Genomic DNA, 16,418 nt, shown 5'->3' with positions numbered 1-16,418 from the left:
TTAATTAAAGATAAGGATCTCTTCTCTATCCTAAGTTACACTAAGATGATTTTTCTAATTAAAAATAACAGAGTCCACACACGGTGGTTCAAGCCTGTAATCCCAGCACTTCAGGTGGCCAAGGTGGCAGATCACAAGGTCAGGAGATCAAGACCATCCCGGCCAACATGGTGAAACCCCGTCTCTACTAAAATACAAAAAAATTAGCTGGACGTGATGGCTAGTGCCTGTAGTCCCAGCTACTCGGGAGGCTAAAGCAGAGGAATCACTTGAACCCAGGCAGCGGAGGTTGCAGTGAGCTGAGATCGCAGCACTGCACTCCAGCCCGGGCAACAGAGCAAGACTCCATCTCAAAAAAACAAAACAAAACAAAACAAAACAAAAAATCAAAAAAAAGAAAAAAAGAAAAACCTAGAAATGAGGCAGTCAGAGTTCAAGAAATTTTTAGAGAAGGGAAGCCACAGCATAGAACCAGACAAAGCGGGAAGTAGTTGAAAAAAGACAGTTTGACCCAGGGAACACTGTCATGCTGGGGGACCAGGGATGCCAGGCATGCAGGTGCTGTACTCCTAAATACTGTGAGGGGCTCCTTTCCCTCAGCTGACCCAGAATGCCAAGCAGCCAGCCACTTAAGTCCCAGGTAGCAGATTCTAGGTCTCTCTGATGAAAAAACTGAAAAGACATGGGGAAAAATGGCTCTCTACTCTGGGATTTGTATTCTCTCCTCCTGTAACCAACAGTAGCTGATTTTTCATCCTTTCCCTCTGAAGCAGAGTTTTTCAACTCGCACCATTGACATTTTAGGCTGAATAGTTCTTTGTCTGGGGGGAGCTTTCCTGTCTATCATAGGGTATTTGGCAGCATCCCTGAGCCTCTACTCCTAGATGTCAGTAGTACCCCCTCCTCAAGTCATCACAATCAAGGATATCTCCAGACTTTGCCAAATGACCAGGAAGAGGGAAAAGGGATCTGACCCAGTTGAAAACCACTTTTCTAAAGAGATTCCACCTGTCACCGGACCCTGCTCCAACACACAGATCTTCCAATCAGCTCTTTTAACAACTCACTGTCAAACATCGGCAAACAACCAAGAATAAGTAGACATTTGAGGAAAGCCTCCAACAGGATAAACACCAAGTAGGCAAAACAGGAAAACAAAAAAAGTCCCAGAGTAAACAAAAATTGTGAACAAAACGAAGAGAACTGAAAATGAAACCAAAACCATTCTACTAAGTACCCATCAACAAGCAGAGTAGCAGGATGGTAAAAATGTAGAACTTGAGTCAGATCACCTAGGTTCAAGGCCAGCTTCACCACCTAACTGGTGTGTAATCAAAGTGGTCCTCGTTCTTCTAATCTTTACAATGGGGTAAACATTAATATCTATCTAAAGGGTTGTTGGAAGAGAGAAACAAAGTACTTAGAGCTTTGAAAATCTCATGGAACACAGCATCAACAAAAAAGGGGTTTTTGTTTTGTTTGTTTTAATTATCCTCAGAAAGATTCTGTAGTGTATCAATGGAATCAGATTAGGATGTTACCAAAAAAGAAACAGGCACATTACTTTCAAACGTACTGGAATTAAAACAACAACAGTGAATTTTTAAAATTTTAAAGAGAAAGATAGTAAAAGTTGAAGAAATCTCTTAGAAAGCAAAGGCAAAATCCAGAAAGGCCAATATCCACCTAAAAGAACTTCTAGAAAGATGGAAGAGGAAAGAGCTGAGGGAAGGAAATTAGTAAAAAAATAAAAGCGGAAGAACAGATGTCTCCAGGACTGAAAAGGTGCATTGGATCCACCCATTACAACAACGGGGTTGCAGATGAAGAACTCCCTGCAACCCCACACTAACCTCATCACTGTGAAACTTCTCCTCCAACACACTCACATCTGGTTAATTCTTAAGCAACCTTCAGATCTCATATAACTAGATCAGTGATCACTTCTTTAATAAACATCCCAGAATCTGGCCAAATACCCACTTCTCTGACCATTACACACTCAAAGCACCAAAAACCTGTCCGTATCTCAGTAATAATTTTACACTTATTCAGGTGATTACTTGAGTGTTGATTCCAAAAGTCATATGGTTTAAGACCACCATGTCTGTTTTTCACCATTTCATGCCATCACCTAACACAATCTATAATAACCATTTAAATACATTTTATATAAATGAGCCGTATAATAAAATCACTGATTTCTTGGAAATATCATACATTATTAATAATATATACCTCTACTACATAGTTTCACAACTCTTTACATGAAAAAAAAATTCACAAGTTTTTTCGTACTGCTTTGACCTGAATTTGCTTCTTTTATATTTAACCCATCAGTGACAGAACTAAGTTCCCTGAACTAGGTCTCAGATGTCCTGAAGGAATGAGCACCACCTAGTGGACACACATAATATTAAAAAGTGGCTTGAAACACTACATAAATTTACTAGGCACACAATCATGGCCAGCCAAACGTTTATTCGAATTGAAAGCCAAAGATGCATGCCAACTTTGTCAAGTAATGAAAATGAAATTTTTACCATCTGTATAATTTATAACATACCAATTTAAACAAATGAAATTCACAAATAAAATGTATTTTTAAAGTTGGCAGTTATCCTTTCATTTAGCTTTTAACTGAACTAAACACAGAAATAAAAACAATGAGGAAAGAAGCAATTATAGACGCTATGCTTCCAAAGTGAGAAAGAAAATGAAGTTACAATTAAAACACTAATTGCATGCGAAAATACACCATTTGATATACTCAAGCCTTTAAAAAAAATAAGAAAGTTCTTTTTCAGAAGGGAGGGGGTGTATTACACTTTGATATTGACAGCCCTTGCTTGCTAAGCAAAAATAACTGAAATGTAGTAACAAAACAGGGAACTCTAAAAATAATGTAGATACATTTGTCTTCTAGTTTTATTAGTGATAAAAGCAAACACAAAATCAAACGAAGTATGTAGGATAGCACGCTCCTGTGCTAATATATTAATACCAAAATGTAATAATCAAGTAAAACAGGGACACCTTACAAGTCTTATCACCTTTTCTCAAGCCCTTCCACACAGTGGTTGTGAGGTGGGGGGGAGATGCGTGTCGATCAAAGAAGAAAACGTAAAAATTACCAAGTTTTGATGAGAAAATCAATATGAACTTTCTACAGCACAACTGTCAGATCAGTAGCAACCACCTAAAAGTAGCAAGTCTCATGAAATGTTAATAACTACTTATTTTAACTTCTCCACCACTCAGCCATATTTGAAAAATAGATATGAAGTGTAATATAGTGAAGAGACTTGTTAGAATTAAGTTATAAATAACATTATGGTAGTAAGCAGTGCCTAAATCTTAGCAGCGTGTAACAACGAAGTTTTATATTCCCCCAGACGCTCTCTGTCTACTGCATTTCCTCTGGGACCGCTGCTCCACAAGCTCACGTGCTCAGACCCAGGTGGGGAGAACTCCCGCCACCTGAAACATCAGCAGTCAGCAGTGGGGGCTGGAGGGCAGGGAGATGAGACGCAGAGTGCACTGGCTCCTAAAGGCTTCTGCCCAGCAGTGACACACTCCACCCCCACTCACATTCTTTTGACTAAACAAGTCATGGCCATAATTAACATCAAGAGGTGGAGAAGTGCAATCTTACATGTACCTGTAAACAGCACTACTGCAGGATATACTGATGGACAGATGGACGGACAGACGGACGGACAGACGGATGGATCGATGGATGATGGATGGACAGACTCGTGGGTGGGTAGATAAATAAAAACATGAAATACTTTTTTGATTCAGAGTGAATCATCTGCAATTAATTTTATATCTACAAAAGCTTATAATTTCGCTTTTAGGTTCTTTATAATAAATTTACATTAACGTCTTATAGAATTATAATAAAGCATTTTAAATAACATTTTGAAACATTTAAAAATACTCAATTTGAAAATGTCAAAGATTTTCTAAGTATTTTATGTGAAAATGGAAAGAACAATAAACCAATCTAATTCAGTAATTTCCTTTGATAGTATATTATTGCTAAACCATGATTATCATGGAACATTCCTAATTACTGTTACCTTTATTGACATGCAGAAATATCAACAATAAGCTTCATTTTAAACCAGGTGGATAAAAGTATCTTTCTTTATTAACTATCATCTGTCTGTAATAAAGATGGTGCAACTTAGGCCACAACTTGAGCTCACTGAAAAAACAAACTACATTCATCAATTATTTGTGGATAACCGTAAGACTTCAATAATTGAATTCAATGGGATGTGAGCATCTATTATCATGTCCCACAATGGGCACTCAAGTATTTGTGAAATGAATGGAAAACAAATGGGGCAAGATAGAGCCTGGAAGGGCAAGTTATTCAGTATCCTTTAATCAGGGAATCTCCCTTGAACACCTACTATGCTTTCAGGTAATGCAGAATTAAACATAGATATATATATATATATATATATATATATATACACACACACACACACACACACACACATATATATATACACACACACATACATACATACATACATACATACACACACACACACACACACACACACACACAGATTCTGCATGAAAAGAACTTTACTCAATGAACAACTATACCCATAATTAAAGTAGGTGCTAAAAATACATTCTGTAGATGATTAGAACCAAATGAGAATATTAGATCAGTTCAAACAGTCCCAGAGGACCCCTCTAGAGCCAGCATATAAAAATAAACCAGACCTCAGACTTGGCCAGGAGCTATGTAAACCTCCTACTCATACATGCCTTCAGTAAGACCCAGTGAGCTAATAAGGATTTTGTGTTAAATGGTGTGTCTGTAAAGATGCATTTGCTTCTGCATTTAAGACAGGGAGAAGGCTTTCTGCATGGATGTATGTTTTAACACTTATGATACATTATCGGAAAGGGTGGAGTGAGCCCAGACCAGGAGGTAATTTACAATACATATAAACAAAAATCCAGCATCATAATGTACAAAATAATTCCTACAAATCAACTAGAAAAAGACAAATAACCAAAGGAAAAAATAGCAGGCAAAGGACATAAAAAGGAAACTGGAATGACTCATAAACATATGTTCAACCTCTAATATTCAAATAAATATAAACTAAGACAAGGAGATATAGTATTTCAAATTAATCCTGTTGGTAATTTTTTTAATGAATGGTCTGGATTGGAAGTTGGTAAAAATTAGTCTAACAATTCCAAGTGCTGAAATAAATGTGAAGTAATTGGAACTCTTGGATTATAATATGATACAATCCATTAGAAAAGTAATTTGGCAATATCTATGAAAGCATAAGATGCGTATATATATGGCCCAGCAACTCCATTCTTAGGTGTGTTACTTAAAGAAAGGACTGCATATGTGTACAAGGGGAATCTACACAAAAGTTATCTCCTACTGATCCCAACAGTGACAAGGAGATAAAGATGATTTCCAGGCATATGACTCCTGTACTCACAAGCCAACTTTCAAAGCAAATATTCATCAACAGGAGAATAGATGACTTGTTATCTAGCCACATAATGTCATGTATAGCAATGTAAAGAAATGAATTAAACCTATTTATATCACCATAAATATAATAAATCTCACTACCAAAATGTTAAGCAAAAGAGCAAGTTGAGGAAAGAGGAATGTGTTAAATGATTCTATTTATAAAAGTTTTAAAACAGACAAAATAATATCTCACATTGTGAAGACAAATTCAAGATGAAGATTATCGCTGGCAGGAGAAGGAAAGGAATGGGAACCAAGAGAGATGTTCAGATGTCAGCTGGATCTGTCATATTGCCTCTCTTAAGCGGTGTAGTGGAACACACGGGTATTCAGTATATTGTTCTCATTTTTAATGCCCAAAATATTTCATAATATTTTAAGGTGAAAGAAAAGTTAGAAAATACACTTAGCCAGCTCAAGAACTTTTGAAAGAATTTCTAATCACAGACTATTAATTTTCACTGTAATTTTAAAACAATGAGAGCAAAGAAATAAAAAAGCCAGAAGTAGTTTATTAAGAGGTCAGGTGTAGTGGCTCACAGCTATAATCCCAACACTTTGGGAAGCTGAGGCAGGAGGGCAGCTTGGGCAACAGTGGTGGGAACAGTGGTGTGCACTCGTAGAAGCTGGGAACAGTGGTGTGCAATCATAGACCTAACTACTTGGGAGGCTGAGGTGGGAGGATCGTTGAGCCAGAAGGTTAAGGCTGCAGTGGGCTATAACCGTGGCACTACACTCCAGGCTGGATAACAGAGCAAGAATCTAGCTCAAAAAAAAAGTTTGTTAAGATAAGAAACTATCATCCTGAAAAAAACGGCAATGTAGCCAAAGGGATACTGAAAATGATGCAAACCCTGGCACATAGCATGAACACAGCTAACAGAAAGAAAGACACTGAGGATGAGGATGATGATGATAACGATGATGACTTATTATGTCCCAGACAATATTTAAAGCACATTTTATCTATCAATTCATTTAATCCTCATAACAAGCACACAAAGTAGGTACCACTATTATCCTCATTTTATATTTATATGTAAGGAAACTGAGGGACTGTGAAGTAAAATAATAAGATATTTATATATAAAGATAGTACACTTGGATATATATCTTACATATAAAGATATTATCTTAGTATATATTAAGATATATCTTTTTATATATTAAAATACATGTTTATATATTAAATATATTTCTTAACATATTATAAAATACATAACTGACATATTAATATGCTAAGATATATATCTTATATATAAAATATATATAGCTATACGTTAAGATATATATCTTTATATATTAAATATATCTTTAATATATTATTATATATATCATATATAAGATATTATTAGTATATTACAATATTAAGATATTATCCTGGCCAGACATGGTGGCTCATGCCTATAATCCCAGCACTTTGGGAGGCCGAGGCCAGCGGATCACCTGAGGTCAGGAGTTTGAGACCAGGCTGGCCAACATGGTGAAACCCAGTCTCTACTAAAAAGACAAAAATTATCTGGGCATTGTGGGGGCATCTGTAATCCCAGCTACTCAGCAGGCTGACATGTGAGAATCACTTGAACCTGGGTGGCAGAGGTTGTAGTGAGCAGAGATAGACCACTGCACTCCAGCCTGGGTAACAGGGTGAGACTCTGCCTCAAAAAAAAAATTATCCTAATATATAATTATTAATATATATCATTAATATATTATTTACATATAAAGATATTATCTTGATATTATTAATAATATATTAATATATTAAGGTAAATATACCTATTTATTTTATTTTAATATATTATATAATTTATATAATGTAATATGATGATAAAATACAGTATTTTAAATTATATGTTATTACATTATCATAATGTAATATAGTAATATATTTATGTTAATATATTAATTATTAATATGTAATTAATATATATGGTATTTATAATCATAAATATATCATTGGCTAGGTATAGTGGCTCATGCCTGTAATCCCAGAACTTTGGGAGGCTGAGGCAGGCGGATTACTTAAGGTCAGGAGTTCAAGACCAGCCTATATTTTTTATAATGTAATAATAATATATAATGATGACAAAATAAGTCATTATTTTAAGTTATTATAAGTTATATCATTATATTTTAATATAATATAATATAGGATATATTAAGATAAATATATATTATTACATTATGATGAAAATAAAATAAGTTATCATCTTATTCTTGGCACAGCCTGAACCTGAGTCCAAGCAATGTGGCTCATAATGCCAGCTCTGAATTCTGACTGTAGTTGCCTCTTTGCAAAAGGGAGGGACATGAGTTTCTGGAAACACAGAAAAGTACTCAATATACCTGACTGTCTATAAGTGAGACAACACAGAAAGGTGAACAGACAAACTCAATGAGAAGCAAATGATCACTAGACTGAAAGAAAAAGGGAAAGAAAAAAGGATGGAGGCAGCGAACGGTCCCAACTTGATGTGAAGGAATCATGGAAGTCACCAAAGAGTCTTCTCTCTAGAAATTACCTATCTCCTTCAGCCACACATTACATTCACACTTCCATTCATTTCACGATTATTAACCAAAGGCCTAAAGTACCAAACTACACTTCAGTGAATATTATCCGGTTCCTCCACTCCAAATCAAACAGAATTTACAAAAAAGTATGCTCATAATTCTAATTTTTTCTTAGATCTTAAGACACATACTCTAGAAATATAATTAAATATGGGGGTAGCTAAGCCTCCAAGCCAGCCCACAAAAACATGTTTAAATCTATCATTTAAATCTAACATGACAGCATGAAATTCCATGCTCTCATTGAGTTTTCTTTATGCAGAATGTGTATGCCTGTATACCTTTTTACACAACCAAAAGAAGTGTGAACTAGCCTCCACAGAGCCTTGCCATAGCAGATCTCATCACACTCCCTTGTTCTATTTGAGTTCTTCTTCCTGTCATTTCTGAAGCTCTGATGGTCACTTTCATGCTGATTTCCATCAGACATATACTGTATTGGCTGGGCATGGTGGCTCATTCCTATAATCCCAGCACTTTGGGAGGCTGAAGCAGGTGGATCACTTAAGGCCAGGAATTCAAGACCAGCCTGGCCAACATGGGGAAACCCCGTCTTACTAAAAATACAAAAATTAGCTGGGCATGGTGGTAGGCGCCTGTAGTCCCAGCTACTCAGGAGGCTGAGGCGAGAGAATTGCTTGAACCTGGAAGGCAGAGACTGCAGTGAGCTGAGATCACACCACTGCACTCCAGCCTGGCTGACAGAGCAAGACTCCATCTCAGAAAAAAAAAAAAAAAAAAAAAAAAAGAAAAGAAAAGAAAAGGAAAAGAAAAACAAAAGAAAGATACTGTATTTTTCCATACTATACACATTAGAAATTGGTGCCTACATAGCCTGTGTTGAAATTATTATAATGCAGTTCTATATTTTAAAAATAATTTACACAAAAAATAATATAAAACAAGGATAGCCTCCATAAAGCTGTAGATGGCAAGAACTGTGATTTAAAATCATTTTACTATAGACTAAAACAAACACTGGAGGTTTATTTGCTGCCAATAGTTCCGCAATTTGCTGTGGGAAATGGACTTTGAGAACCAACCGGGAATGTCAGGACCACACCTCACTACCCAACACCTCTGTGGCAATAAAGGACATAAACTGCCACCTGCCATGGCATTAAAGCCAGATATCCAAAATCAGCACAATCCAGAAATGGAGGTGATAAAGGAAGATGACCCGAGTCAGTCAAATCACTTAGTAGCACAATTTGGTCAAGATCTACTTCAGTAGGAAATGCACATCTCTGTAGCTCAGCGACGCCGCTGTTAGATACAATACCTAGAGAAGCCAGATGCTTCCTTGCTGGAATTCCTATCCTCTGGAATGAGAGAACAGCAAGCATTGCCCAAAAAGGGAAATAAGTGTTACAAATATCCTGACTCCACACATTCTAATGAATGAACTGTTCTTAAGTCAGGGATTTCTAAGTAAGAAATTCCCCACATTTCCTCTGGTAAAGAATATAGACTTCCTATTATTAAATTATGAATAAATATAAGATGGTTGTTCTGAAACTAAGTATATTTAAATCACCATGTAAATCTCACAATAAATTCCACTGTTATGTTACATAAATGCAGACAACGTGGGAGGGCACAGCCGCACTAAATATTCACAAACCTGGCTCCTATTTTCTCATCCCTATTCTCAAGGAAATCTCTAAAAAGGGCTACATATGGCCACCATTTTGAGAGTATGAATTACAAAGGCAACAATTTACTCAAGGTCTCAGGAATTCTTCAGCAGATTTTACATGTTTCTATGCCTGAGAAAAATGTAAACTATAACGTAAGAAATAACTTCATCTGGATTTTCCAACAGAGCTGGCCGGACAATTACCTTTGATTGACCAAGGAGCATTACCAGCTGCTGCTACCCAAGTCTCCACTCTGTCATACCAGGTGGCCATGGATCATTCGCAATGTCTGGCTGTCTTTTTCTTTTTCCTCCCAACCCAAGGCAAATGATATGTCAGAGGCAAGTACCATAACCTCCCCAATGGGTTTACTCTCTAAATTTAATACCACCTCTCCCTTCCCCAAACAGCACTATTTGTTTCTAAAGGGGCCTATACCATGAGTCTTTTATAAAATATTGATAGTTCTTCAGCCTTGAAACTGCTTCACTACTATGTAAATATCACCTTTTCCCCACAAGTATGATTATTTTCATGGCTTCTATATTAAAAGAAGAGAGGAACTTAAAAGTGCTTGAACCGAAAAGAGTTTATAAAACCATCACTCAATAAAATTATCCCTTTTTTTAAAATAGCTTGACTGGATCAATTATCCTGGAAAAAACTACTTTCGATGCAAATCTCATAGTGCTAATTTTAGTAAGAAAATCTGAGTTACAAAAGATGAAGATCAAGAATTACCTTCAAACTGGTTTTTCATTTTCTGAAGTTTCCAGGTTGGAGATATGAAATTTTAAAAGTATGTTCTTCTTCACAGGTTGCTCTATGAGCCTCCGTTCAGGATTTATTTAGACTCAGATTAGAAGATTTTCCCTTTCAGAATTCAACCTAAATTCATGAGCATTAATCTGAGTTTACAAATTCATAATAATATGGAGAGTCAAGACAAACTCACACTGTCATCTCTCTTGCTTCACTTCTACTAGGTGAGTAACATGCCCACGACTTCATAGGTCTCGTTGAAAATAAGATTTCAGGACATGTTTAGGAAGATAGATTGTATATTTTGAATTTAAAATTACTCAATATTAAATAGTGGGCATTCCTTTTAAATTATGGATAATAAAACTAGGAATTTGTCTTACCTTAAAAAAAGTGTTCATCTTTATTAAGGCGAAGGGGTAGGGAACAAAGAGATTATCACGGCACTTCCCAGTGCCATGATATATACTTCTGTGGTTTATAGTAGACTGGTAGACAAAGAATTTGTCTATTTGTAGGGGAAAAGAAAAAAAATGAATCATAACGTTATCATGATGCCATCTACTGAGGAATATCTTTGAGTGAAAAGGACCAAAATAGTAAGCAAAGTTCACCTTAGTTGAATAGTAAAGTTTTCAAGTTCAGAAGTAAAGCCCATTAAAGGCTACTACTAGAAAGCAAAAATCTTGAAAGTAGCTTGAGGAAAAAAAAACTTTACCTCTAGAGGACAAGGATAAGCATAACTTCAGGCTTCTCGTCAGAAACCACGCAAGCAAAAAGAGAGTAGACTGAAATATTTTAAGTTTTGAGAGAAAAAAAAATGCCACTCTGGACTTCTGTATCCAATGGAATTACATTTCAAAAGTGAAGGAGAAATAAAAACTTTTTCAGACAAACAAAAACTCAAGGAATTTGCCACTAGTCGACCTGCCTTACAAGAAGTGTTCAAGGAAGTTCATCAGAGAAAAAGAAAATTATGTAGGTCAGACCCTCAGATCTACATTAAAAAAAGGGAGGGGTCAGGCACAGTGGCTCATGCTTGTAATCCCAGCACTTTGGGAGGCCGAGGCAGGCAGGTTGCCTGAGCTCGGGAGTTTGAAACCAGCTGGGGCAACACAGTGAAACCCGGTCTCTACTAAAATTACAAAAAATTCGTCGGGCATGGTGGCAGGCACCTATAATCCCAACTACTCAGGAGGCTGAACTAGGAGAATCACTTGAACCTGGGAGGCAAAGATTGTAGTGAGCCAAGATCATATCACTACACTCCAGCCTGGGCAACAGAACAAGGCTCTGTCTCAAAAAAAAAAAAAAAAAAAAATAGAGGTCATCAGAGAAAAAATAAAGTTAAAGCAAAATATTTTATTTTATTCTTAATTGATCTAATAGATAACTGTTCAAAGTAATAATAGTAGCAACATACTAGGGGTTACTAGACAAGTAAAATGAATGACAACATACTAGGGGATTAGGGATAAGTAAAGAGATGGGAGTCAAATTGTCTCTATTTGCAGACGACATGATTGTATATCTAGAAGACCCCATCGTCTCAGCCCCAAATCTCCTGAAACTGATAAGCAAGTTCAGCAAAGTCTCAGGATACAAAATAAATGTGCAAAAATCACATGCATTCCTATACACCAATAACAGACTTAAAGAGAGCCAAATCAAGAACAAACTTCCATTCACAATTGCCACAAAGAGAATAAAATACCTAAGAATACAACTAACAAGGAACGTAAAGGACCTCTGTAAGGAGAACTACAAGCCACTGCTCAATGAAATAAGAGAGGACACAAACAGATGGAGAAACATTCCATGTTCATGGTTAGGAAGAATCAATATCATGAAAATGGCCATACTGCCCAAAGTAATTTACAGATTCAATGCTATCCCCATCAAGCTACCAATGACCTTCTTCGCAAAAAATGGAACCAAAAGAGAGCCCGCATAGCCAAGTCAATTCTAAGCAAAAAGAACAAAGCGGGAGGCATCACACTACCGGACTTCAAAATATACTACAGGGCTACAGTAATCAAAACAGCATGGTATTGGTACCAAAACAGAGATATAGACCAATGGAACAGAACAGAGGTCTCGGAGGCAACACAACATATCCACAACCATCTGATCTTTGACAAACCAGACAAAAACAAGCAATGGGGAAAGGATTCCCTGTTCAATAAATGGTGTTGGGAAAGCTGGCTAGCCATGTGCAGAAAGCAGAAACTGGACCCCTTCCTGATACCTTACACTAAAATTAACTCCAGATGGATTAAAGACTTAAACATAAGACCTAACACCATAAAAACCCTAGAAGAAAATCTAGGCAAAACCATTCAGGACATAGGTGTAGGCAAGGACTTCATGACCAAAACACCAAAAGCATTGACAACAAAAGCCAAAACAGACAAATGGGACCTAATCAAACTCCACAGCTTCTGCACAGCAAAAGAAACAGTCATTAGAGTGAATCGGCAACCAACAGAATGGGAAAAAATTTTTGCAGTTTACCCATCTGACAAAGGGCTGATATCCAGAATTTACAAAGAACTAAAACAGATTTACAAGAAAAAAACTAACAAGCCCATTCAAAAGTCGGCAAAGGATATGAATAGACACTTTACAAAAGAAGACATACATGAGGCCAACAAACATATGAAAAAATGCTCATCATCACTGGTCATCAGAGAAAAGCAAATCAAAACTACACTGAGATACCATCTCACGCCAGTTAGAATGGCGATCATTAAAAAATCTGGAGACAACAGATGCTGGAGAGGATGTGGAGAAATAGGAACACTTTTGCACTGTTGGTGGGAGTGTAAATTAGTTCAACCATTGTGGAAGACAGTGTGGCGATTCCTCAAGGACCTAGAAATAGAAATTCCATTTGACCCAGCAATCCCATTACTGGGTATATATCCAAAGGATTACGAATCGTTCTACTATAAGGACACGTGCACATGAATGTTCATTGCAGCACTGTTTACAATAGCAAAGACCTGGAACCAACCCAAATGCCCATCGACGATAGACTAGATAGGGAAAATGTGGCATGTATACACCATGGAATATTATGCAGCCATCAAAAACAATGAGTTTGGGTCCTTTGTAGGGACATGGATGAACCTGGAAACCATCATTCTCAGCAAACTGACAGAAGAGCAGAAGATCAAACACCACATGTTCTCACTCATAGGCGGGTGTTGAACAATAAGAACACATGGACATAGGGAAGGGAGCACTACACACTGGGGTCAGTTGGGGGGAAATACGGGAGGGGGTGGGGAGCTGGGGAGAGATAGCAAGGGGAGAAATGTCAGATGTAGGTGATGGGGAGGAAGGCAGCAAACCACACTGCCACGTGTGTACCTATGCAACAATTTTGCATGTTCTTCACATGTACCCCAAAACCTAAAATGCAATAAAATAAATAAATGGGAAAAAAAAGAGATGGGAAAAAGGGAGTTGAGGATATTCTGTTACAGGGTACCTGCACTAACTGTGAAATGACAGTGTTATCTGAAAATAGACCTAGGTCAGGCATGGCGGCTCATGCCTGTAATCACAGCACTTTGGAAGGCTTAGATAGGAGGATCACTTGAGTCCAGGAGTTCGAGACTAGATTCAGCAACATAGCAAAACCCTGTTTCTACAAAAAAAGTTAACTGAGCATGAGGCATACACCTGTAGTTCCAGCTATTTGGGAGGTTGAGAGGTGGGGGGATTCCTTGAGCCATGGAAATCGGGGCTGCAGCAAGTGAAGATAACACCATTGCACTCCAGCCAGGGAGAGAGAGCAAGACCCTGTATAAAAAAAAAAAAAAAAAAAAAAGAGAGACCTATATTTGTTGTAAATGTGTGATGGAACATAACTGTAGGGTAAGCACGAGAAAAAGAAAAAATAAGTATCATTGATATGATAAAAGAAAAGAGTAAATGGAATAGTATAAAATGGTCAACTAAAAGCAGAGAAGGAAGGAAAAGACAAGGGAATTAAAATTTTAAAAAATAACAAGTGCAGTGAACAAAAATCAGTAAACACGGTAAATATTAACCAACTATATTAATAGACACTTCAAATGTGAATGGTGTAAATATACCAATTAAAAAACGGAGTCTATCAAAATGGATAAAAAGGAAGACCCAACTATATATGGTCTACAAAAAACTCACATTGAATATAAAGATACAGACAAATTAAAAGAAAAAAATAGAGAAAAATAGACTAACATTAATGCAAAAAAAGGTGGAGTACATATGTCAGTTTCCAACACAGCAAACTGGCAGAACTAGAAAAATTACCAGAGATAAAGAAAGGTATTACATAATGAAAAGGGCATCAATTCTCCAAGACAACATAACAATCCTAAATGTGTATGCACCTAACAAGAAAGCATCAAAAAGCATAATGCAAAATGGATAGAACTGCAGAGAAATGCACAAAGCCACTTTTATACTTGGAACTTCAATACCCGCTATCAGTCAGTAATTGACAGATCCGGCAGACAAAAAAATAATAATAATAATCAGTAAGGATATAGTTGAACTGAGCAGCACCATGTACCAACTGAATCTAACTGACATTTATGGAATACTTTGTCCAATTATGGCAGTATACACATTCTTCTCAAGCTCACATAGACCATTCAGCAAGATAAACCACATCCAGGGCCATTAAACACAACTTAAATCTAAAGGAACAAAAACCATACAGCATGTGCTTTCAGACCACATGGAGTTAAACTAGAAATCAATAACAGAAAGACAGCAGGAAAATCTCCACATATTTGGAAATTAGACAATATTTTTTTTTGAGACGGAGTCTTGCTCTGTCGCCAGGCTGGAGTACAGTGGCATGATCTTGGCTCACTGCAATCTCCACCTCCTGGGTTCAAGCAATTCCCCTGCCTCAGCCTCCCAAGTAGCCAGGACTACAGGCACACACCATCACACCTGGCAAATTTTTTGTATTTTAGTAGAGACAGGGTTTCACCATGTTGGCCAGGATGGTCTCAATCTCCTCCTAACCTCATGATCTGCCCGCCTCAGTCTTCCAAAGTGCTGGGATTACAGGCATGAGCCACTATACTCAGCCAAGACAACTTTTTAAGTAACATGTGGGTCAAAGAAGAAATCTTAAGAATATTTTAAATAAGTGGAAATGAAAATAAAACATCAAAATTTGTGAGATGCTGCAAAAGCAGTGGTTAGAATTTATAGCATTGAAAGAATATATTCAAAAGAAGTAAAGTCGAAAATTAATAATCTAACCTTCCAACCTTTGGAAACCAGAAAAAGAAGAGCAAGTAGAAGAAATCAGACAATAAGAGCAAAAATCAATGAAACTGGAACAGGAAAACAGCAGAGAAAAATCAACAAAATCAAAAGCCAAGTTCTTTTACGTGATTAATAAAATTGATAAATCTATAGCCAAGGAAAAAAGAGATAAGATACAAATTACAAATATCAGAAATGAAAGAGGAGTCAACAGTACTGATGCCAAGAACAATAAAAGGACAATAAAGAATTGTGATGAACAATTTCATGCCCTCAAATTTGAAAACTTAGATGATACGCACAATTCCTTGAAAGACAATAGTGACAAAAACTCACAAAAGGAGAAACACAAATATGAATAAGCCTAAATTTATGAAAGAAATTGAATCAATAACTAGTTAACTTACAAAACAGCAACAACTAGGTCCAGATGGCTTCACTGGTGAATTCTACAAAACACTTAAGGGAGAAATTATACCAGTTCTCTGCAATCTCTTCTAGAAAGTAAAGGAAAACAGCAAGCAGAGTACACTTCCTTCCTCATTCTCTGAGGTGAGCATTAGCTTATTATCAAAACAATGTGAAGATATGACAAGGAAGGAGAACTACAGACTAACCCTACA

General features: G+C 36.7%; 1 protein-coding gene across 4 annotated transcripts in view; it reads right to left on the bottom strand.

Annotated features, from left to right (window-relative positions):
- Positions 1 to 16,418, bottom strand: part of MPP7 (membrane palmitoylated protein 7) — a 245,382-nt gene that overhangs the window by 114,610 nt on the left and 114,354 nt on the right. Inside the window, exon 1 of one of the 4 annotated variants that reach the window (XM_032243785.1) lies at positions 10,896 to 11,428. The exons of 2 other annotated variants lie outside the window; for them this stretch is intronic. In XM_032243785.1, coding sequence (XP_032099676.1) covers positions 10,896 to 11,054 — 159 coding nt within the window. In that variant the 5' untranslated portion in view covers positions 11,055 to 11,428. Of the gene's footprint in view, positions 1 to 10,895; positions 11,429 to 16,418 lie in introns of those variants that run through there. One more of the 4 variants, XM_032243787.1, reaches the window with a different exon arrangement.

This window comes from Sapajus apella, unplaced genomic scaffold (assembly GCF_009761245.1).
Source record: "Sapajus apella isolate SASKATOON/1434 unplaced genomic scaffold, GSC_monkey_1.0 scaffold53, whole genome shotgun sequence".
Lineage (NCBI taxonomy): Eukaryota > Metazoa > Chordata > Mammalia > Primates > Cebidae > Sapajus > Sapajus apella.
The sequence above is the reverse complement of the archived record's forward strand: the minus strand, read 5'-3'. Positions and strand labels throughout refer to the sequence as shown.